Genomic DNA, 25,577 nt, shown 5'->3' with positions numbered 1-25,577 from the left:
CAACATATTCTTTGCCTTCAACTTGTCACAAGTAACTTTTCTATCTTTTCTTTGAAAGTCAAGAAATAACATTAATATCTAAACTGTCAGATGTAATATTCATTTGTTAATTTTTGTATTCACTCATTTCTTTTAAAGTTTAAAAAATATTGTATGAATGGATATAATAATTTGAATTTCATCTAAATGGATTTTTAATAATCTGACTTGTACAACAATAACTGCTGCATTGTTTATATCTGCTATTTGAGTGAAATTATGTTTGTTCTATTAAGGCTGTCCGGGTTATAAAACTATTGCTTCTTTTCCTATATTTGAATGAAATTTTGATATTTTTTTTGTAACAATTTGTCAAAAGTCAACAGACATGTTATTTCTTTCACTTTTTATAAAATATTTAGGTAAAGTATATACCTAGAGATGGACCTTCAGGAGTTGGAACTCTTTCTTCTTTTGGTTTTTCCTTTAAAATTGTCAAATAAAGTAGAAAATATAATCATACAGTACTCATGTAATGTTAGCAATTTATCATATTATAACAAAAAAAATGTTGCAGCTGTCACTCTGTTCTGATTTGATGTTGATGATTTACAGTTTTACCTCTAATATTCATTGTTCGACATGCATCTTACATTTTGCTAAATGTATGAATTACAAAACAAATCCTGAAAATGACAAACAAGGTAACATACCCAATTCATATTTCAAAGTGTCTGGTGTATGTGACTAATTTGAAGTCTATACACTTTACAACTCATCACTGTTCAGCTTCTGAACAAATATGGAGTCATGCTGTTGTGTATATTCAGAGAAAAGTGTGTTGAAAATATTTGTTATTTGAACAGGTGAAGGTGATTGCAATTTAGCTACTACTCTTAGAGAAAGGGTATAATATTTAATTCAGCCAACATATTGTTTAAAATTATCTGTACCTACTTGTATATGAGATGTATTTTCTATCTTATTATCACATAGTTATAGGGTTTATTAGTAATTGTGTACTTCCTATCTATTGAATCATGTATAAAGTTATTGAAACATTTTGTTTGCCCCAAATTTACAGATAGCAACATGCAAAGCAAGTCTGAATAACTATGAAATGGAAATAAAATGCTATACTTACTTGAGGAACTTCAGCTTCAGGTTCATGTAACCCTTCCTCATAATCTATATCCTCCTCCTCTTCGGAGAACTCCCCATCCAGGAACTCAGCTACATCCTGGGTAGGGCTACATGCTCGTTCTAGTTTGTGAGCTAATTTTTCTTGTTCAAGTCTGTAAAACATTTAGCAGCGGCATTGATATAAATGGAAGGAAAGGGATATTTTTTATGTTATTGATTTTTCATTTAAAATGCCTTCTAACTCTATATTATATTGCAATAACTTTCAGAAAAGTTTAAATTTGTATGCCCAAAAATATTTATCAGTTCAGTAAATTATAACTTTCTCTAAACACTAAATAAACCATCTTTGACAGATTCAAACATTATTAGAAAATATAAAAATATAGTATATATACCAATACACATAATTAACAGCGCCTGGTGATGTTTTATAGCCTGACCGGTTTCGGTCCGAAAAGGACCTTCATCAGAGGCAGAATTATACTATATTTTTATGCTTTTACATTTTTCTCACTGATACACATAGTTAATATGGCTTCTACTAACGAAAGCTCCATTTGGAGCTAATGTGTTTAGAGACTACTTATGTCAGTACACCTTTCCTATATTGCCTATTATTAGAAAATATATTCATTAAATTCATTAGAATACATTTGCTTCTGATTGGTAACAATAAAGTGGTTTTTCATTTTTATTAATTTCTAAATCCAAAACCTCAAAATCTAAAGTAAATATGGAAGCTTATTAGTTAAAAAGTCTAAAAATCTGTAAACCAGAGTAAATATTATACATCTAACCTTCCTGTATGATCATCCCATGTGACCTGCACACTCTGTGAAGGCTCCGGCCCTGAGTGATTTTCTAATGCTTTCCCTGTTAAATATATACAAGATTTCATTACTAAATAATTTTTTTTAAGGGAGAAGATGATTGAAAAAACAACTATTCATGGGATTCATTCTATTCAAATGTTTGATTAATTATGATTATGACTTGAGAAACTCTCTTGTATAAAGATATACCAGAATCCTTGCTTTGATATGGGAAACCAATGCACCAATACAAAATTCTGTCAAACGGGTAAAATCCATATGTAGTGTTCACAACTTGTTCTGTACACGGATTTGACAATATTCATGTTTTGCCATTGGTAACCCCAAAGCAATATCATTTACTATAGTGTTTTGTATTCCAATATTAAATGGTAGAAGTTTTAGTTTTTGTCCACACAAATGTTCTCATATCAATTAATATATCTTGTATAACTGCAAATAGATAAATTGTCATGTTCTGTCAAGTATTAAATTTACAGATTTTGCAAAAACAAAACTTTAGTGAAAGACAGATGAACAGAAAAAATGTCTACCCATGGAAAGGAGTGAATATAACTATTACAGTTAATATCTCACAACAGATTGTAGATGAAAAAACTTAAGAACATTGTTTTTTTTTATATAACTGATCCAAACCTGAGCTTGTTGGAGTCTTTTTTTCAACTTTATCATCTACAATAAGATCAAATGAGATTTCAATTTAAAATCACATTTCGATATCAAACATCAGAATAAATGTTAACAAAGACTTTTCATTTGACACCTTTAAATCAACTGAAATGTCTAACATCATTTTGTAAAAGCTCATAGAGATGTCAAATGTGGATATTCATGCATGTTTAAACAATAGATTTCAAGATTATGAATTGCTAATTGGTGGATGCAGGTATGCTTAGTTTCATCCCAAACAAGAATTCAAGAAATATTGAGTAAATAATATGGATAGTAATTACATAGAAAAATAATAAAGAAATTGGCTCTTTTAATTGATTGTCTTAAGGCTTTGTAAGGTTTCAAATTTGAAAAACTCAATATTCTTATTTAATATATATTTGAACATATCAGTGTTTCAAATCAAGTAGAAAGTAATGGTCTGTGATATATATTTTAAACATTTTGTAATTTTGATTTCTACATTTTAACATGTTTAACTTCCTAATGGCACAATTCATGTTATTATTCATCTGATGTCATGTAGTTGTCGTTTGTTGATGTGGTTCATAAGTGTTTCTCCTTTCTCCTTTTTTATGTAGATTATACCATTAGTTTTTCTGTTTGAATGGTTTTACATTAGTCATTTTAAAGCTTGCTGTTTGAAGTGAGCCAAGGCTCTGTGTTGAAGACCGTACTTTGACCTATAGGGATTTACTTTAATTCATAAATTGTGACTTGAATGGAGAGTTGTGTCATTGGCACTCATACCACAGCTTCTTATATATATATATATAATATTCAGGGAATAAGGACAATTCTGGCTTCTGTGAACATTTAAGCCATCATTTACTTTCACCTACCAGTTAAACTCCATCTGTTTTGTCTAGAACTATTTTTATCAGCACTACCGGACAGATCACCAGACAAATTACCACTACCTGTCAAAATAACAAACTCATCGAAATCAATTATTTTTCATTTACATATTAACAATTGCTGATTGCAATTATCTATCTTAGATCAGTTTCAATTTCTAGTATTTTCAATAAATGAATTTGGCTGTGAGTATGGAAACAAATTACATAAGCAGAAATATAAGGTACCTTGGAAGTCTGCATGTAATTTAAATCATATATTGTAAAATCAAACATTTCTGTATTCATTTATTATTGCAAAATTGTTCAGTATTAAAAAAATATGTGAGATTGTAAAAAAATTTGCAATATTTAAAACCAAATAAATTTTTGAAAGTAGTATTCACAAGTTAAAATTCATCATTTTCTAAGTTAATAGATCACACAGTTATACTAAAAACTTACAATTTAATCGCTTACTCCTTCTCCTCATTGCCTTTTTAGTTCTGGAAATAATAAACAACAATAAAACGGTATACTTGATAAAAATAAAAGATACTTCTCTCAAGATAAATATCTTTATAATTGGAAGTGTTTTTTATTTGAGAGCTTTTAAACTATGACAATTCTATCAAGTTTCATTTTTTTTCTTTCATCACATATAAAAATATGTGGATGCATTCTTAATAAGCTGTTGTTCCAAGATGGCAAGACACCCCTGTCTTGTGCTACGTAAAAGTGTTCCCATAATAAAATGAAATATTTAGAAGGTATCTTATCAGAAGTGATAGAAATGCTAGTAGTCTCTCACATGGTGTATAACCTTTCTTTTTGACTCCAACCATTTTAATTTCCGCTATATACAAATTAATTGATGAAATATGGTCCTTTTTATTTATTGTAACCCAAAAAAACAGATTTGATTCTCAAATTCAGTGTCCTAATACAGTAAATTATAATGTTTTGTACTATTTGGCCTGAAAATTTTGTTTTACCCAACATGTTTTAGTACACTAAATAAACTAGCCCTCCTGTGTCATATACTGACTGGCTTTATAAACGCAACACTCATTTTGTAGATTTTTTTTACCAAATCATGTTTAATCCTCATAAAACTACTATTCATGCTTACTATACTTCCTTCTCTTTCGGAAAAATCAACATCTGACTTACCTATGGTTATTAAACATACCGGTTATTGAGATCGCACGAATTTCAGAAATCGAAATTTCGAACTTATAAAAGATTTTTCAATTTTTTTCTTTCTTAGTGAAACAGTTTTCAATCCTTGGCCACGCTTAAATCAGTAAAAAAATCTTGCATCTCCATATTGCCCAGACTAAGGAATAAAAAACTGAATCAACCCATTATAATAATGCAAACAGGAAAATGTGAACGTGCTGCAACCAGACAATTTCACGTCAGAAACTCGTCTTACTGCCCTTTTGACAATGATACCGGTAGAAGAGATTTGTTGAAGACTTTCAATGACCAGATCAACATGTAGTGATAATGCAACGTCAATAGAATTTGATTAGACAACATCATTTGAGAGAAGGACCTACGACCGCAATGTCAACTGCTAATCAAATTGATGAATGCCATTTTGCACAGATTTATGCCATGAATGTTTCTCATTAACTGAACTGCCAAAGAATCAACTGCAGAAAAACATTTAAAGCCTTAAAGTTTCAACCGCATAATTGCCAAATCCCGTTGTTATGAATGGAACAATGGTAAAAAGGTGAAAAACAGAACAAATAACCTGCCGAACAGAATTGGTTGACCTTTCTGATAATCATTTTGGCGTTTGATACAGGCAGTCATTGCTTTTGACGGTTACAAGTTCATTTGTAAGTGGAAAACCAAGGTTTCAGTGTATACCACAATATTTGAACGTTGAAAATGACGTTATCAATTCAACTTTCGACATGGCATTTTTTTTTTAAACATTGAAGTAATGAAAGAACTTTTTGTTCATAAGTTTGTTTTAAAAAAAAATGAATATTTGAAAATAGGAATTACAAAGATTAATCTAGTGTTGCGTTTCTAAAGTCGGTCAGTATATTTGTCAGATAATCTTCTTTCTGTTGGTAAGATACAGTAACAATGATTTTGAGTCTTATTGTTTATTTACTGAAGTTATTTTCCTTTGTAATCAAGCTTTTAACACAAAACCAGCTCAGCTAGGAAATAAATTAGTTTTGGATTATTTTCACTACTTACTTTGATGCTGCCATAATACTTTCCATCTCCTTTGATAGAACTTCCCTCATTTCCATTGACCCTGCTGCTGGCACAGCTTCCTAAAATCAAAACAAAATAAATAAAAATTCAAGTGAAATGTAGGTAATGAATAATTGATGAAAAAACTGTGACTAAATATTAATCAAATTAAATCAAAACTATTCATCAATGTTGTTTTTTTTTATGGTCAACAAATGAATGCAATGAATGACTTGGAAGAAAAAAGACCAAAAGGTCAAAATACTGAGACAACTTTCTTATGAAAATTGTTTGCTACTGTTTCTGATATTTTATCTAAATTTTAAATAAAAGTTATTCCTGAGTAAAATGGACACATTGCAAATTGTTGAGTCCAATAGTTGCCTGGTTGACAAATGTGTTACTAACCTCTTTCCCTCGATCTTCATCAATGGAATTTATACTACTTTTCCTATTCCTTCTTCCACCCTTTGATATTTCATCCTCAACCTCCACTACATTCCCTAGCCTTGACCTTATTTCAGCATCAGTGTCCATTTGTCCTTGACCTAACCTTGACCTTATTTCATTATCTGTGTCACTTTCACTAACTGTTTCCTTGTCAGATTCCATTACTTTTTGTACTGGCTTTTTCAATGTTTTTTCTACTTCCTTGTCAAAGTTCAATATTTCTGGTTTCAGGTCATTTGCTGATTCTAACCGTGTTGCTCTTGTTGCTTTTCTGCTACTTCTAGCTGGTGTTCTTGCTGGGGTACCAGTCTTTTTTCTTGACACAGACTAAAATAGAAATATTGAGGGTTGTAAATCAGGGGCTATAAAGAAACCTTGAAATTAGCAAGCAAAACATATTATAAATACTGCTTATATAAAATAAAGCATTCTTATTGCCTACTTCTTTATCACAACTTTTTGTCTGACAGTGATAATTCATTTAGAAAGACAAAATTAGAAATATTGATGATGAAATAGCAGCAATTTATATATTATAGCACATCTTTGGTTGCATAAAAGTTTATTGGAGGAAAAATACAATATTTTCAGTTGGCTATAAAACTGAAACCTCACAGATCTTGGTGAACAACTTTCTGACTTCATTTGTCAGCAATTTCAACTGTTTCATCTAATATAAAATTAATTTTAAGATGAAAATAAACAAAATAACTTACCAGTGTGAGATTTGGATTGTAGTTGTGTGGAAACAATGACTCATCTACCCAGGCATTCTGTTCTTTACACTGGAAATAAAAAGATTTCTTAGTTTTTACAATATGATCCTCTGTGAACATCTAGTTTGATCTAATATCAACTATCTAAACTTTGGGTTGTAAATTTTACAGTATTCTTTCAGATATTAAAAGTTTGAATTATAAACTTGCAAGTTATCTTCTTTACCTAGGATGCAGTAGAATTTGTCCACATGTTTGAGGTGTTTTTATATTTAAACATGTATTTTCCAATTATGAAATATCTAACGAAACAATTTCTAAAACTTATATTCCTTCATTTTACTTCAGCAAAAATTGTTGTTTTAAATTAAATTTACAGTCCATAAGTTTTCTTTGTAATTTTCTCTATTTTTTTTAACAACTTTTTTTTTAGTTTGGGCAATGAAGGATACTATCTGTAAGAAAACTTATTGATTTCTCTCTTGTGTGTTCCTTCATAAACATATGTATCAGCTCTAAGTGAATAGCATACGAGAACTTATATAATCAAGACAAGATGGTGTTCTGTTCTTACTAGATGGTGTGAACTCTTTTATTCAACATACCAACCTTTCAGTAGCTGTCGAGATGAAGAACAGCCATTAAAGCACTGTTCCTTTGATATGCTTGTTATTTTTTGAGATTTTCTTATCATATTCATCCACTTTATATCCGTTTTGATGCTATTGTATTGTCAATAAAATATTTGGAATGCAGATATACACTTATTTTACAAGCTAAGTTAGCTGTAAATATACAGTTTTCAGACTGAAAGAACTCTATTAATCAACTTACCATTAACAGCCAATGAGATGAAACAATAATCTTCTTTTGGTCCCTTGCAATTCTGAACTCTTTAGTGGTATCATTTGCCCTAGTGCTCTGTAAGCAGATATAAAATACATTGATTTTGATGCTATACCATCTATCAATTGACATGGCTTTAAAAGACAGAGAATAATCCTTTTTTTTTCAATTTAGAGGAATTAAATTTTCCATATAAAAGGAATTCTTTATGTTAAGTCTAACTCTGCCAATGAATCACAAAAATGTATTCAACTTTTAATAAACTACTTAGGCAATGTTGGCTTCCAGTTGTTCTCGAGAAGTCTTGTTTGTGTTTTCACCACATTTATACATTTTTAACCTTAAAAGCTTAAGACCACTATTTTACCTATTCACAGTCAATATAATGGCTAGATGACAGTTACCCCTCAAACATATTTAGGTCTCTCTAGAGATCTGCACTTTGGCAACAACCATCATAATGGCAAACATTTTAATAAATTAAGCAATTTTCATTTTAAGTGTTGCTCTCAATATCTTAGTAATTTATATTTCATTACGACAAAATACCAAAACCACTGACAGTTTATCTTACCTGGAATATAAAATGTGTACATGATTCATCATACGTCCATCTATAATCTCCTCCTAGTAGTGATACCATATTGTTGTACTCCGCCTGGTGAGAACTCAGCTTCTTACTCACTGCTATAACTACATCTTTCAATGGTCCTGCCTCTTGTTGCTGTAGAAAACATACATAGAATATAAAATTGATGCATTTTGAGTACAGAGTTCTTATTACAGCCAATTTTGACACTAAGTCTGATCATTTGAATATATAGATCGTTCTTTTAAAAAACAATTGGTTTAAATTACAAGTCATAACAACTAAATGAACGCTGTCCAAATGAGTTTGATTTAGACTGAATAATTTATTATCAAGATCAGTTCTGTCAGTTTAATAAGATAACACTGCGTACAATCAAATACTGCTTAGATACATACAATTTTAACACAATGTTATGAATATTAGGTATAATTTAATTGAAACAGCAACCCAAATACACCAAGTAACCCCAAAAAAAAAAAAAAATATCAAGATGTGGTGTGCATTGATAGATAAATATCCATGTCATATGCTGATGTATATTATTTGCATTTATGTTACTACTTCCCTTAGATAATGTACACATAAAATTTATTTCTTCAAAGTGAAATATGTTTTTTTGAAAAAGATAAAACATTTCAGTACTCAAAAACGTAATAGTTGAGATTTTCAAAACCATGTTCTCTGGCACTGTTCAGATTACCATCAACAGAAACAGAACTAACCAACTGAGGAAACATGCATAGAAACTTACAGAAAGTCCATCTATACAAGAGCCATCTACTTCATCTGAACCCCTTGTTGCTGTTGTAGCTCCCTCAGATATTTCTACTGCTCTCTGTAACTTGGTGGTGAACAGTTCCTCTAATGGCTGAAAATTATTATAATGGTTAAGAAAACAGCAATTTTATGTTTGAGCATTGTCTGCACATTAAAAACATCAAATAAAAACAATCATTGAATCCACAGATTTAGTTATCTAATAACAAAAGAAACTAGATAAAGTATCTTACTTATTTGCTAGGATACTAAAAAACTAAATATTCTGGACTGTCCAAATTTTTTTTATTATTTTCTTGTGAATTGATTACTATCAGTATTAAAATGACTTTGTACCAAAAACTTTCATCTCATTTTAAATTACCTGACTTTGTCTTCTTTTGGCATTTCTGGCTTTTTCTGCTGGTGGAGTCTCTAAACACTTCATAACATCCTGAAATAATTCCATTAATTGCATTTTTTAACTGATCTATAGAATAACTGATCCAAAATTTAAATGTCAAAAAAGTCCAACAAGGGACTGAACAATATACAAATTCAGAAAAGGATTAAACACATGACTGATTGCCAAAGCTGTTTAGTCACACAAGTTTCATATTAATAGTAATCACAATTTTTGAATTAGTAATTCCACTCATTTTTCATCAAGAACCATGTCTTTTTCTGTGTTTTGCAATACCATTTATAACATCTTGAATACACAAATTGATGTATAATGACAGAAAAAATGTGGAATGATAAAAATATAAGCATTTACTGTAAGATCCCATTTTGGTCTGAATTCTTTTGTGGGATCCAGGAATCTTCCTGGTGAGGGAGAACTGACGCTGGCTCTTTTGGAAGAGTTCTTTGGAGTTGTCTCAAAATCATCATTTTGTAACGCCTGAAATATAAAGAAAACATATATATAGTATACCTATTTTTTCACATTTTTTTTGTTTGCTAATAGAATAAAACATGTGTTTGGCAAACTTGGTCAGTTTTAAGTTTATTGATGTTGTCAGGCATTTAGTTTTCTTATTTGGATTGTTTCACTTATGTCCTTTCAGGACTTTTTGATAGGTTGGTGTATGGTACATGTTTTGCTCATTGTTTAAGCTCATTTAGTGACCTCTAGTTATTAACTAACTTTTGTGTCTTTTGGTCTCTCGTGGAAAGTTGTTTTATTTGAAATAAGACATCATCTTCTTATATCAAATTAGCATAAATAAAAAACAGTACCTGAAATGCATCACAAAGTATATTTACCTGCATAGATAATTTCTTTTAAATCAAACACTTCAGAATATTTTTATAGGAAATATATAGTGTAATTTTCAAAGTGTGAAACTCTTGTGATCTCTGACTGTATTTAATTGTATATTATCTTTAAATATTCTATAATATATACCTTTACTCTTTGATTTACAACTTTTGGTTGAACAGGAATAGGTTCTTTTTTCTGATGAACATTTTCTTTCTGACTTTCTTGAAAAGGTTTAGGATTATTTGTTGAGGTGGTATCTAAATTTTCTTCATCTCTAATATTCTCTTTGCTCTTATCGGCAGGCACTGCACTGTCTATTGTCATCTCAGAATTAAAACCTTCCATGGCCTCCATTGTTTCCATGCCAACAGAAAGATTACCACTTCCATGTTTTGACATGTCCTTATGCTTAGAATTTGCTGTAGAATCACGCTTTGAACTATTTGCTTGGTCCCTTTGTTCATAATTGTCAACTTTTATGGCTTTGTTATCTCCCTTCATTGAGATATTTTGTTTAAGAGATTCATTTCTATCATTTAAAACTGCAGTTGTAGCAGTTTTACTAAGTTGTGATTCATTCTCTTCCATAACATTTTCTTGGTTATCAATGAGATACTTTTCTAAAGGCTCTGGTTTTCCAGATTTGGCACATGCTAAAATCCACCTGAAATATTCAAATGAAGATAAGTACAAGCTTCTAGATTTACAAAAGGTTAACTATTAAATAATTGAAATATATCTCAAATATAAATGAATGAGTTATAATATAAAATGTTTCTGATAACTTGACAAAAGTCACTAGCTGTAAGATACATCACATTTTGATAAAAGTACATCTAAATGATCCCTTAAAAAAATTATTTTAAAATCTCTTACAAAGCCCTACTTTTCAATATATATAAATGTTTATTATCATATACATGTTGTTTTACAAGTTGAACATACGTTTTAGATAATGCTGGAATCCCCCAGTTTTTGGCAGCAGTGTACTTCTGACCAGAGGCCTCCTTGGTTATCAAATGGGTTGTGGGCAAAAGTCCTTTTTTGGCATTTCTCACAAAATATTCCTGCGTCCTGTAAGAAAAATAATACTACACTTAACAGTATATATATTTTATATACATTGATGATGACTGATATGGGATGGTTAACATACTCTTAGAAATATGATATGCATATAAGGACAAGAAAATGTTTATGTGATGTTAATATGAACCTTCTTTTGAACAAAACCAACACACTGACCAGCTGGTTCTGAAGATAATTTTTTTTTTAAAGAAAAATTGAATTAATTTAAAACAAGCTTAGTGTTATCTAGACATTTTGAATTCACACAGAAAGGTCTTGTCTGCTTTAAAGAGTCTAAATTATAATTGAATTTTGTGGTGGTAAAATTGTGTAATGTGTAAAGCACAACAACTCAATTATATTTGATAAAGCGACAATAGGAAAAGATAAACCTTAATCTCTAATACCCAACATTTGTAGCAGTAGAGATGAAAGTTATTATTTGTATCCAATAAAAACAATTATGGCTTTTCACTTATCCTAGTTAATAATAAATAATTCTTTTTGAGTTCGGTTGTTAGTTTAAGGAGGTATCAAACGCCTTGAATAAAATGAACCCTAAACTTGAACTACACACTTTCTCAGATTTTTTTTTAATTGGATTTATAATGTTTGACAAACACTAATTTTGATCATTGAGATGCTTAATATTTCCTTAACAATAGAATGTGATTAAAATGTTGCGATTGTTTTAACATAGAGATCTTCCTGTAGTGTTAAGTACCCCATTCAAGCAAAATTTGTTTTCTCTATAATAATAACTTACTGAGCACCTATACACTGGGCAATATGCATCAGACATTCCTTTTCTGTTCCAAACCAACCACTGAAACACAATATACATATCTATTTATTGCAGTTGTATATATCTTCTGTCTAAGACTGGAATTCTTAGACAAAGCATATACATGTTTTGTTATAATATATAAATACCCATTCATTTTGCACATGACTCCAATGTATAAACACTTTTAAAATCATTTTGCAGGTACCTACATATTGTATCTGGTTAAAACAACCAGTTGACACCAAGTTAATGAATATTGTATGATACACAAATAATGAATTTTAATTCATTTATAAAATACATAAAAATTTAACCTGACAGCATCATGAAAAGTGGTCATTGAAATTCAGTAAAAAACTTTATGCAACTCTTCATATTTCTATAGAAAGTTGATTGTTTATGTATTTCAATTTATAAACCAATGATCAACATAATTCCTTATCACTTTCCAATCCCTACTGACTCACCTGAATGAAAGGATACAGTCCACCAGTGGATTGTCTTCAATGTTGATGTCAACTGGAGAAAACAGTGGATTACTACTAACTGCTAAAAGTGTGTCAGATTCTGCACACATTTGCTGTAATAAATAAATAAATAAATGCTCATGTGTACATTTCAAGTACAGATAATTAGTTCAATGCTTAAGAAAAGCAAAAGTCAAAATTAAAATATCTAGAATTTTACAAATCTTTAATTTGCACTTTTTTACCAAATGAGAAAATACATATTTTTAACAAGAATGAGTCCATAGTACATGAATGCCCCACTCGCACTATCATTTTCTATGTTCAGTGGACCGTGAAATTGGGGTCAAAACTTTAATTTGGAATTAAAATTAGAAAGATCATATCATAGGGAACATGTGTACTAAGTTTCAAGTTGATGTAACTTTAACTTCATCAAAAACTACCTTGACCAAAAACTTTAACCTGAACTTCGCACTATCATTTTCTATGTTCAGTGGACCATGAAATTGGGGTCAAAACTATAATTTGGCATTAAAATTAGAAAGATCATATCATGGGGAACAAGTGTACTAAGTTTCAAGTTGATTGGACTTCAACTTCTTCAAAAACTTTAACCTGAAGCGGACGGACGAACAGAGGCACAGACGGACGGACGGACGAACGGAGGCACAGACCAGAAAACATAATGCCCCTCTACTATCGTAGGTGGGGCATAAAAATGATACACTAATAACCAAATATAGTGCATAATATAATAGTATATCAGACCACATCAACTACTAACTAGCAACTCATGAAATTAAGAGAAAAACTAAGTGAAAATGATAGTGAGCAATGCCAAAACAGCAAGAATTTTAATAATGCAGGCTCAACCTTATAATAAACAAACAGATGGTCTAAAGAAGAAATTTTTCTGAAATAAATCCTCATTATTTGGAAATTTTACATCGAAGACTATATTCAGGTTCAAATAATCTACTATTCCAGCTTTAAAGCTTGATCAGCTCAGTTGAGTATCAAGATTTATCTCTTTGATATTTTTCAAAATAAATATTCAATTTCTCGATGTGATAATTTTTCAATATTCAGTCTAAAATATCACAAGCATAACTACATTTCTCACACCAAGACAACATGTATATAAAATATACAAGACTGTGATAAGTATATACATTAAAGATACAGTCATGTTTGTTGTTGTCTCCCCCTTACTTCAAAAAGAATGAAAACAGAAGAATGTGTCCCTAGTACACAGATGCCCCATCCGCACTATCATTTTCTATGTTCAGTGGACGGTGAAAAGGGGATATAATCTCTTATTTGGCATTAAAATTACAAAGATCATTTCATAGGGAGCATGTTTAATAAGTTTCAAGTTAATTGGATTTCAACTTCATCAAAAATCAGACACACAGATCAGAAAACACAAGTGAAACTGCGAGCTACTGCTCACTGATGATACCCCCGCCGCAAGTGGATAATATTAATAGTGTAAAAATATGCAAGTGTTTGGTAAACAGGAAGTTGTCGAGTGATGAATCTGAAAACGCATCACACGGTATAGCTGACTTATAAAAATCCTGAAACCAAATTTCAGAAATCCTTGTATTGTAGTTCCTGAGAAAAATGTGACGAAAATTTTTAACTTGGTTATCATGTGTAAAATCATACAAGTGTTCGGTAAACAGGAAGTTGTCGAGTGATGAATCTGAAAACGCATCACACGGTATAGCTGACTTATATAAATCCTGAAACCAAATTTCAGAAATCCTTGTATTGTAGTTCCTGAGAAAAATGTGACGAAAATTTTCAACTTGGCTATCATGTGTAAAATCATACAAGTGTTCGGTAAACAGGAAGTTGTCGAGTGATGAATCTGAAAACGCATCACACGGTATAGCTGACTTATATAAATCCTGAAACCAAGTTTCAGAAATCCTTGTATTGTAGTTCCTGAGAAAAATGTGACGAAAATTTTCAACTTGGCTATCATGTGTAAAATCAGACAAGTGTTCGGTAAACAGGAAGTTGTCAAGTGATGAATCTGAAAACGCATCACACGGTATGGCTGACATATATAAATGTTGATACCAAATTACAGAAAGGGTGGATGTGTAGTTCCTGAGAAAAATGTGACGAAAGTTTCATGGGACGGACTGACTGACGGACGGACTGACGGACTGACGGACTGATGGACGGACTGACGGATGGACGGACAGACAGAGGTAAAACAGTATACCCCCCCTTTTTTAAAGCGGGGGTATAATAATGTCCATAAATGGGGCATAAAACTCCTTAGTTAAAAACTGAACTTTTAAAATCAATATGCATAAATATGCATAAATATTTCTGACACCATTTGACAGTATGGTCTTGAGGAAACGATGATAGTCCATTGGAAGGGGACAATAAAAGGCTGACCTGTGTTAAGAGAGAGCCATATCTCTTTCACATTAAAGACACCCTTGTAGATTAAAGTAAGTTGCAATAACTTGTTCCCTTATCCACAATAAATAAATATGTTAAAACTAAAACTCAGACATATCACTTCTTTTTTCCTTCAACAACTGCCTACTTTCCAACACTTATCACACTTTAGATCTGTTTCATTGCCTTTGTAAAATCCTATAACTTTATAAAAAATAAGTCATAACATTGAATACAAACCAGCCAAGTACTGGTTGCTATTTCTCCAACTGTTTTGTCCACAGGAAATCCATCAACAGGAACAACTCCATAATCTGGTACCAGTCTAGTGTTCCCCTGATAAACTTTTCCTGAAAATTTAAGATCATTGTTCTTGCAATTTCAAATTTTTAAATAGTTACTGCAAGAAATTATCTTAATTATTAACAAAATGTACAATTTCTGTAAAATAACATCAAAAACAGGACCAAAACAATAATAATAGTTTCATATAAAAAAAATTTTTAACACTCATACAATTGCCTCTGAAATAAGAAAGTGTATAAGAATTCGAAATTAAGACAAACCTCCTTCTTCATTTACAAATTCTGTTAATGGAGTATGCTGCTCTTCCTCAAATCCAAAAAACATAAATGATTTCCCTGTAAACACTTTTTTCTGTATCTGGCTGTCACCTAAAATTATGTATTAAAAATATTTGTAAATCATTGATTACATGTTTTTTTTTAATACTTTTATACACATGCACTTTTCAGTCACATAGAAAAGGGATAAAAAAAGATATTTCTAACCTTCATAAGAACTTAGAAATAAGAAGATGAGGAAAGAGTGCCAATGAATACATGTATATCAGGTACATTAATTAGTATTTACATCTATACTTCTAAAGGAAGAGACTGATTTCATTGAGCCGCAACCCTCTGAAGCCATACAGAGTTGAAAATATTTGTGATATGACATATTAATGTAGTGTTTTGTACTTCCTTTTAAAATTTGTCTTTGAAACAATCTTTATTCTACAGAAAATTCCAATTTTTGAGAATTAATCCATGGTTTGTTTTTTTATGCTTTCGCACATGCTCAGTTTTCACAAAAACTCTTGGTTTCAATGCTTTGTCAATTGTACTGTGGTTATGCTGGCATCTGTTAACTGTGCATACATAATTGATAAAAAGATGTTATCAGAACAATCATGCTGTTAAGATATAAATATTGCAGCCTTTTGTGAAAAACAGGGTCACCTGGAATACAACTTACTGCAAAAATTCTACTTCACAATAACTGACTTTAAGTAATATGACACGACAAACAATACTAACTTACCATCAGGATTTTGAGTCATTTCATCCGCCTCTGTTTCTTCGGGTTTTTGTTCTATTGTTGCAGGTTTGTCTTCATCTTTCATTGTTTTATCTTGTGTATTTTCTAAAATGTCAGATCTAAAAATTAATCTTGAACATTAAAAAACACAACATAAAATCATGGTGTACGATGGGAAGCAATGCTTACAGCCTTTATTCAAACCTAACCTGAAACCCTTGTATATTCATAAAAATCATACCGATTCGACTGCTGATATCTATAAATTAGGGTCAAAATTATCAACATCAGTTTATTCATTATGATGTCAGTGATATGTCCATGTCACAGCTATTAAGGCCAGATCAACATATTTGACGTCAAAAAGCCATGATATGTAATTTTATCAAGAGCTTATTTATACCGTACCTTCCCTTGGTTGTATAAGATACTGTGACATGATATCCATTTCTTCTTCTTCCTTATGATCATCCTCATCAGGTTTTATATTTTCTGGTTCTAATGTTTTGTTTTGGATACTTTCTTTTCTTTCAAGTTTCTTCTGTTTGCTGATTAAAAAATTATTATATAAAAATCATAACAAATATTTATAATTGCTGACAGATTTTACAGATCGACAAACAAATATCATCACCAGTTTCTCATTATTAACAAAAAAAAAATTTCAAAAAAAATTTTCCGACTTAAATTTATAGTTAGTAATACTGAAATGAGTATGACTTGCTAGTATTTTTACTTTTGAGTTTTTTTTTGGGAAAAAGAGCCCCTGATTCTAATATTAACTGTTAAAGTTCAACAGCATCATCTTAGAAGGTGTGGCACTGCTTCATGCCTGATTAAGTCAAATATGTATAGATTAAATCTAAGATGTAAAACTTCTAGATTTCATTTAAGAAGTGTATGACTTCTATTATATATAAAGGTTCATATCATATGCAAAAGTTGTTTGTGATGAAACCTTCTGCTAAACAGTAGACAGATACCTACATGTCTGAGCATTCTGTAAAAAAGTTTACCAGATATTAAAGTGAATAATCTTCATATATTTGGAAACTAAGTACACAATTTTGATGACACAGGGTAACTTCAATACTTGCACTGTTAACTTTGGAGATTCTGATTCAGGTTGAGGTATATCTAGACATGAGAATGGTGCTTCATCCACTGTTCTACCATTACGGTAACATTCTGCTAGCCAGGCTGGGGAAACAACCTGTGGTCTATAAATATACAAAGTGAAGATCAATAAATTTTGCACCTGAATTCAGTTTCTCTGAAATTTATTTTAAATGTGAGATCCACTGTTTTTCTAAAGCATGTTCCAAGCCCAATTCTTGCAAATTGAAGTTGAAAGTACATGTAATATAGAGAAATGAATATTATCTTGTTGTTTATACCTAAAATTTAGGGCTGGATGGATAAGGATATCAATATATTATTTGTTACCCAAAGTGGGACTGATTAACTTGAACTAACAGTAATATGTCTCATTATACACAATAAAATCAGATATACACTCTATGAAACAAATCATTCAAAAATAAGATTTTTACATTTATCTATTTTTTAGACATTTACCTGAAAGTGTTTGAAGTTAGTAATTCAATATCTCTGTCAATTCTTACTCCCAGTATGACATGAGTGACAGCTTCATTTAACTGGTTTAGTCTGAAATAAACATGAAATGGAAACAGATGTAAATGATTAAAAAAAGACTGATAACATTAAAGATAAGTATTGATATAAATATTATACCAAAGCACACAACCATTTCCTAGTGTGTTACTGTGTATTGATATATAGATTCTTTTCAACATTCAATCTATTTTTTGTCAAACAACACACTCAATAAAGTTTGTGGTTTTCAGTGTTAAAAGCTTTTCATTTATTCATTTTCTATGCTTAAAGCTTGTTGTACTCATTTTCTGCATAAAAAGCATGAAATTTTACTTTTGTGTAAAAAATGTAGAGTAGCCCATCAAAGCTGTTCAGTATAAGGAAAAAGTAAAATCACGAAAATACTGAACTCAGAGGAAAATCAATTCGGAAAGTCCATTATCACATGGCAAAATCAAATAACAAAACGCATCAAAAACGAATGCACAAGAACTGTCATATTCCTGACTTGGTACAGGCATTTTCAAATGTAGAAAATGGTGGATTGAACCTGGTTTTATAGCTAGCTAAACCTCTCACTTGTATGACAGTTGTATCAAGTTTTTTTGATAAATCTTCCTTGGTACAGGCATTTTCAAATGTAGAAAATGGTGGATTGAACCTGGTTTTATAGCTAGCTAAACCTCTCACTTGTATGACAGTCGTATCAAGTTTTTTTGATAAATCTTCCTTGGTGTCCATGAAATAAATATAACAAAATTGTATTCATATTTACATACAAGTCATAAAAATATAGAGATTATGTATCATAACTCAAACTGTATTATATACTCACCTTGTAGCACCACCAGCATTTATCACTTTCTTCATTTTTTCAAGGTCTTGTCCACAAAAACCACTCAAGTAAATCTAAAAATAGAGAACAGAATATCATGTTATGACATATTATCTATATGTTCACCATCAAATATAATGACAATTCTTTGATTACTATTGAATTTGTTTTCACGAAATTAACAATTACATTTTGTCATTGGTAGGTTTATAGCAAAGGGTATGTCAAGTACTGATAATACTTTCTGTGAATTTATTCTTATAAGATGGTACAGTACTAAGATTCACTGTGTTGCTTGTTAAAATGGAAGTTTCCAATATTTTTGAATGTAGAATTTGTCAAAACCATGAATCATGTGTCCAATCTTAATGCATGAAAATTGAACACTCATTTTATTTTATATGAAGAGAAATGGTGATGTTTGGTAAAGCTTTCTTTTAAAAAAAATTGACAAGAAGTTTAATTTATATATCAACTACCTTACAACCATCAAGGAATAGATCTGAAGGTGGACGAGATAGATCTATGGTTTGTAGTGATGATTCAATATGATCATTCTTTTGAGCCTGTGTCTCACTGAAAGTAGTCATGTCAGATCTTGTTGTAGCAGTTGTATCATTCATTCTTGTCATGGCAGCTGTCTCATTTACCTGGCAGTTACCTATCATGGAGATGTTTGAAATGCTGCTGATGTCGGCAATACTGGAAACTCTATCTGAAAATAGAAAATTATGTGTTTTCCAACTTGCATATTATTTTCAAGAAAAAGTGTATTCATATCACATGTATCATGCATAATACATGTATATTAAAAATGAAAAAAGAAAAAAAATGCAAATCTTAAAATTCACTTCGCAAATCTTAAAAGCAGTTTTAATTACAATACTATTTTTTTTCCACTGTAATATGACAAAGGGAGATAAGTTACAAAATGCTTTTGTTGATGCCTATTATTTCATAGCTTAAATATTTAAGTAATTTCCTGATTGTCTAAATGTTTCTTACTAGTACATGTTCTTTGCCCAAATGTTATGACTTTGAAACACTTTGTTGGTTTCTTTCTCTTGTGTTTGATTTTGTGTCATAAATCAAGCCTATGGTTTTATTGTTTGAATTGTTTGACATTTGGTATAGCTGACTATATGGTAATTGGTATAGCTGACTATATGGTAATTGGTATAGCTTACTATATGGTAATTGGTATAGCTGACTATATGGTAATTGGTATAGCTGACTATATGGTAATAGGTATAGCGGACTATATGGTAATTGGTATAGCTGACTATATGGTAATTGGTATTGGTTGTACTTTTTAAATACTCCACAATCTTTTTTTCTCTAACAGACAATTTCCACTTATTCAATACTAAATAACTCACTTTTTGCTTTACCCTTCTCTGGTGTAGATGTCTTGACCCCTGAATCTCTGCCTTCTAATCCATATTTACTCTCATCAAGACAGTATCCTTTTTCTACAGAATCATACAACCATTCAGACTTGATAATGTGCATCTTCCATTTCCTAGCAAACTCATACTTTTGACCTGAAGGCAAAAAGATAAAAATATAATCAATTTAGAAAAATCTAAATGAGAAAAGTTTTTATCAACTATAATAATTCATAAAATAAGCTCAATGTTTGTGCAAAGTCAAGTGACAATTGATATTTTATGCAGAGTTTAAATTTATATCCAAATAAAGTTAGTCCAGGGATAGAAGCATTAACAGTCAAAATCGTATAACAAATTAATACATGTAGTGGGTTTATGAAAATATTTGAATTAAAAATGTATTTATTCAAATTATAAGCTATGTAGTGAAATAATTTTACCTTTAGGTTTATTGATGATGAGATGAGTACACTCCTTGACCTTCATCTCACCAGTATATTTGCCACCTGAAAAAGTACAAGCAACCTAATGCAAAATTGTGTTTGACAACTAGGTAATCTAATTTTCTATAGTTATCCGGTCTATATTAGTCAACTGAACTGTACAGTTTTTAGTATTTTTACAAGGCATTCAATGAATTTGAAGACGGAAAGAAAATATGACAAAAGTATTTGAAAGAAATCTATACTATTAAACGAGAAGACCTCATGTTGTGTGTCGCTTCTCTTCTTGGGAGAAAAACAAAAAAAAAGGCGTCCAGTTATTGTTTCTGTCATTAGACCGACTTTTAAGTCATAGATAAGAATTCTGGTTTTAAACTTGCATATGACATGTATGATTTTCATAAGTACTCGGAGAGAGGACAATTATTTTCGTGTTTATCCACATGTATACTATGATTATACTACTATACTATATAGAGACTCTCTATATGATTATTGCAGTGACCGCCATGGAGAAGAAACTTGGAATTGATAGTTAATAGTAAATACACTTTATTTATAATATACATATGTTCATAGTATACAGAAGGCTTCAGACCACAATTTATTCTCTCTGTTTGTGGTCTTGGAATATAGTTCCCAATTATTATATGGGTAAGTAATGCTTCCTATATATTCTGTTAACTGTTTTCTTAGAAATGTTTACTTTTGAAGGGGTCATATCAGTTGCATATATATTGTAATAAGTGGAAAAAATATATTGCTGAAAGTGAAAGTAGTGATTTAGTCAAAATGAAAGTAGACAGGGTAGAAATTAGCCTGAGTCATTTATTCAAGATTCAAATCCTACCATTGGCATGTTAATAGGGCTCTCAAAAGAAAAAGCAGATTGATTGTCCTAATAGCTTATTTTTTTTAAATAATAATGGTCTATATATAAGCAGTTACATTTATTTCAGGTTTTAACCTTTTCAACGCTATACACGGCATATGCCATGATGATATACGCCGTCCGCCACTGCTATTCGCGGCATATGCCGCGATGACAATGGATTTTTCATCAGGACTCTTAAACCATTCGGTTTTCATTCGGGTCCTCTCTAATTTTTCCTTGTATGAATCAAGAATATACAAGGTCTCATTTGTGCTTGAAATCCCGGAAATTTTTATTGTAAAATCATGTAGTAGAAGGAAAATTGAAGGAAAATAAAAAACAAATATTTTGACAAATGCAAATGACGGAAATCGGAAACGAAGCTGTAAATATGGAAATATTTCAGCATTTCTATGGCAAAACTGACAACCAGGATTAGATAAAAGGTTTCTTGTTATCTCAATGTGTTTATTACATTTAATTCGTATGGGAAATATGATTTGATCAATCATTATGAGACGTTGAAAAAGGGGGGAAAACGGAGGTTGACTGAAAATTTTTAGGACGGAGCCACTGATTTGTGCCACGTTAACATAACACGTTGTGTATGGTGCAATACACTACAGAATCAAGCAATTGGTGTTTTCTTTATTATATGGCAGATAAAACAACAAAATAGATGAAGACTAAAAGTAGTTTTTATTCAAAATTCAACACAAATGTAATAAATTACACCTTTTACCTGTTAATTACCTGAAAATGCAGGTAACCTGATAAAAATTTTACTGAAATAACTGCCTAACGTTACAGTTCATACTCTCCTGATCATTTTTCATGCAATAACTTTCTCTGTATCTCTTATAATAAAAAAGATACAACAGTCTGAAAAGGAATATACTGTTCTAATGAATGAACACAAAAATAAATGCAGCAGCAGCAGCCATTGTTCTATTTTTTTGTGTAGCGTTGAAAGGGTTAAGGGGTTCAAATTTTTAAAATTTACTTAGACTTTAAACAAAAAATGCATTGTAGCAAAGGGGAAGAATAGTTGTGGTCTGAGGCCAGAAACGTGAAAATAATGGAGAGGAAACACATAACACACTTTAGAAATGAGGAAGACAGCTTTTGATACCTTTTCTGAAAATCTCCAGACATAAAATCTTTTACAAAATTCATCATACAATAGTTTACATACTTTAAACCAAGCTCTAAATGCTGCGCTTTCGCAGATGTGTTTTAGTTAATATTGAAGTTTGTGTTAGACAATAAAATCAATATCTCAATCCACATTTTTATACTAAATCTTTCTTATAGACAATCTTTTCATCCTTTGTAGAAAGCAGATGTATGAAATTTTAGCAGATATAATTCAAACAATATTATTGATTGATTGTTGTCCTTATTTAAATATAATAAATTTTCACTTAATAAGATATGGCGATGTGAATATCTTTATCCAGTGTATGATACCAGAAATATTGGATGAAAGTTGGACTATGATTAAGTTTTCAGTTTAACCTACATTGTTTAAACATATTTATTTATAGTGGATTGGGGAAACAAGTTTTGCAACTATATTAATCCCTTTCCACTTTGCGTGTGCGAGTGCTGCCTTGTAGCGGCATTAGCCTACTCTTTTTCGAAATCTACAAGGGTGTCTTTAACGAGCAAGAGATATGACTCTCTCTTAACACGGGTCGGCCATTTATCGTCCCCTTCCGACAGACTATCATCGTTTCCTCAAGACCATACTCGCAGATGATGTCAAGGGAGAGCCGAAAATTGAGTTCCTGAAATTTTCATCCCAAACGGGAATCGAACCAGGAACCTTTGTGTTAGTAGTCCGATGCACTAACCACTACACCACGGCTCCCTTGACTTATGAGACTTTGAATATTGAAACATAAACAATATCAGAAATACTAATTCATGTACAACAATAATAATATAATGTTACCCTCAGCGTCTATCATGGTCTTCATTTCTCCTCGTTCTGTTGAATCAAACCCAGAAACTGTTATAACCAATCCATAGAACACAGGACATGAATATTCATGAAACAGGGCATCCGCACCATGGATGTGTCTGTAAATATAAGTCTCATATTGTTCCAGCAGTACTACATATTCACATATATCATACAATTTAATTTAAAATTTAAGACTCCTTTCAAAATTTCAACACTTTTGAAATTAAATTCTGAACAAATAAGAAAGAAATTCTACCTAGGGTATAACTGAAAAAAAAAAAACAAGAGTTTATTAACTTTATTTTTATCAAATTACATATACAGCACATGTAATTATACATACCCATCTGCTGATTTCTCCCACACCTTTTCCACCCATAATGGTAACATAATCTGTTTTCCAAGGTCGCCAGAAACCTGAAATAATTTTCAATGAGTTATCACTTTAGATATTATATAATGAGTAAATTATAAATGCACAAAGAAGTTAAAAATATATGTTCTTGAATCATGTAACATATTTTATCATCTTTATTCAATGATGATTTTTATCTATTCCTGATAATTCATTTGAACCCTCATGAACCATACAAGTAACATGGTCTTCCTCATTCATGTATAAAATCTCTCCTACAATATTAGCATATATCTCCCACAACAGTCTAGGTCTCCTCGTTTTTGTGTGGAGTTTCAACAAATGAATGGTCATTCCTCTTTGATTTATTGTAGTTTACATTTAGATTTAAATACAGACCTTAAAAGGAACAGAAAAAAACAAAAAAATATATATGGAAGGAAGGTGCCATCCTCACCAATACTTTGTTGGAAGAGGGGGAAATTACCTGGTACTTTTTACTGCCAACTTCTCCTGTGACAAGATGAGTGACTTGGTCGGTCAGCGTTTTGCTGGCCTCGCCACCCATCATTTCCACTTTTTTATGTAGTTCTTCCTAAAATATGACAAACAAATTTCAAAATTTCAAAACATTTGTCTGTATCAAGTTAATATAATATGTCACAAATTCATATTCCCGTCATTAAGATAAATGGGTCTTTACTCTTGTTAAAAAAAATCACTAAATATATATCTCAATACAGATAACAATGCTTCATAATAAATAGATTATATCAAGTTTCAAGCTAAACAAATGTAATGTTGATTTGGTATTCTCAATCTGTCTATCTAAAATATAATCTAACCAATACAAATAATTGTCATTTGTCCTCTGGTGGAGAGTTGCTCATTGGCAATCATACCACATCTTCTTTCAAAAAAAAATATTTTTATGACTTAAAGGTCATGCATTAACTTGTATCTACTTTTAAAACTCTCATTATAAACCTGACCATAGTACACATGTGTAACTGAAATGTTTTAAAAAAGTTTTTGGAAATACTGTATTGGTAGTAATTTCCCTATCATTGGCCTTATTCATGTGTGTTGCTACTATTCTAATATAGATTTTTTCATAAATAAACAAATTCTCTTTCAGTCAATCCTAGAGACATAACCTCCCAATTTTTAAATTTAAAAATATAACTTAAACTGCTGACTTATTACATTTGAAAGTACTTTACCCTAATCTCTTTATCTAAGTTTGAGCAGCAAACAACCAGGTCTTTCAAGGCTAAGTTGAAAATTGGAGTAGATCTTCTTGGAATATCCTGTAAAATGAAAAGAAAAATAGTTTCTATACATTGTCTTTTTAAGCATACCGTACATGCCATTTAACATGTTCAAGGTAAACTTGAAACTAAAAAAAGTCATACTTGAAAACAATCTATGTTTACTGTTTGCAATCCATAAATCATATCAGATATATGTTTTGTTTCAACTTTTTTCAAATGAAGTATGTTCACTTTGCTTTAATAAAACTCAAAGCAAACAATAGATGAAATTGTTGTATATTTTTTTCAGACATTTAAAGGGGTTATCAGGAAAAGTTTTTTTTTTCATTCTTTCTTCATATCAGATTTTCGGAAATCTCTTGTTTTATCCATTTGAATGCCTTAAAAATATGCCCATTGACCCTCATTTTTCTTTTTATCAATCTTTT

At 30.8% G+C, this 25,577-nt stretch overlaps 1 protein-coding gene across 1 annotated transcript in view; it reads right to left on the bottom strand.

The window, feature by feature from the left end:
• LOC143047961 (DNA topoisomerase 2-binding protein 1-A-like) overlaps positions 1-25,577 on the bottom strand; it is a 36,816-nt gene that overhangs the window by 4,444 nt on the left and 6,795 nt on the right. Inside the window, exons 5-36 of the mRNA XM_076221338.1 lie at positions 25,099-25,185; positions 24,363-24,470; positions 23,864-23,937; positions 23,509-23,636; positions 20,675-20,740; positions 20,223-20,387; positions 19,323-19,558; positions 18,844-18,917; positions 17,970-18,059; positions 17,489-17,611; positions 16,800-16,939; positions 16,395-16,496; positions 15,638-15,745; positions 15,312-15,421; positions 12,642-12,754; positions 12,154-12,213; positions 11,265-11,393; positions 10,464-10,983; positions 9,831-9,956; positions 9,438-9,506; positions 9,048-9,164; positions 8,279-8,428; positions 7,693-7,779; positions 6,859-6,927; positions 6,101-6,469; positions 5,693-5,772; positions 3,932-3,972; positions 3,473-3,550; positions 2,595-2,630; positions 1,923-1,998; positions 1,124-1,274; positions 415-463 (exon numbers count right to left, since the gene is read on the bottom strand). Coding sequence (XP_076077453.1) covers positions 415-463; positions 1,124-1,274; positions 1,923-1,998; positions 2,595-2,630; positions 3,473-3,550; positions 3,932-3,972; positions 5,693-5,772; positions 6,101-6,469; positions 6,859-6,927; positions 7,693-7,779; positions 8,279-8,428; positions 9,048-9,164; positions 9,438-9,506; positions 9,831-9,956; positions 10,464-10,983; positions 11,265-11,393; positions 12,154-12,213; positions 12,642-12,754; positions 15,312-15,421; positions 15,638-15,745; positions 16,395-16,496; positions 16,800-16,939; positions 17,489-17,611; positions 17,970-18,059; positions 18,844-18,917; positions 19,323-19,558; positions 20,223-20,387; positions 20,675-20,740; positions 23,509-23,636; positions 23,864-23,937; positions 24,363-24,470; positions 25,099-25,185 — 3,931 coding nt within the window. The remainder of the gene's footprint in view (positions 1-414; positions 464-1,123; positions 1,275-1,922; positions 1,999-2,594; positions 2,631-3,472; positions 3,551-3,931; positions 3,973-5,692; positions 5,773-6,100; positions 6,470-6,858; positions 6,928-7,692; positions 7,780-8,278; positions 8,429-9,047; positions 9,165-9,437; positions 9,507-9,830; positions 9,957-10,463; positions 10,984-11,264; positions 11,394-12,153; positions 12,214-12,641; positions 12,755-15,311; positions 15,422-15,637; positions 15,746-16,394; positions 16,497-16,799; positions 16,940-17,488; positions 17,612-17,969; positions 18,060-18,843; positions 18,918-19,322; positions 19,559-20,222; positions 20,388-20,674; positions 20,741-23,508; positions 23,637-23,863; positions 23,938-24,362; positions 24,471-25,098; positions 25,186-25,577) is intronic.

Source organism: Mytilus galloprovincialis, chromosome 10 (genome assembly GCF_965363235.1).
Source record: "Mytilus galloprovincialis chromosome 10, xbMytGall1.hap1.1, whole genome shotgun sequence".
Lineage (NCBI taxonomy): Eukaryota > Metazoa > Mollusca > Bivalvia > Mytilida > Mytilidae > Mytilus > Mytilus galloprovincialis.
This window is presented reverse-complemented; position numbering and strand designations above follow the sequence as displayed.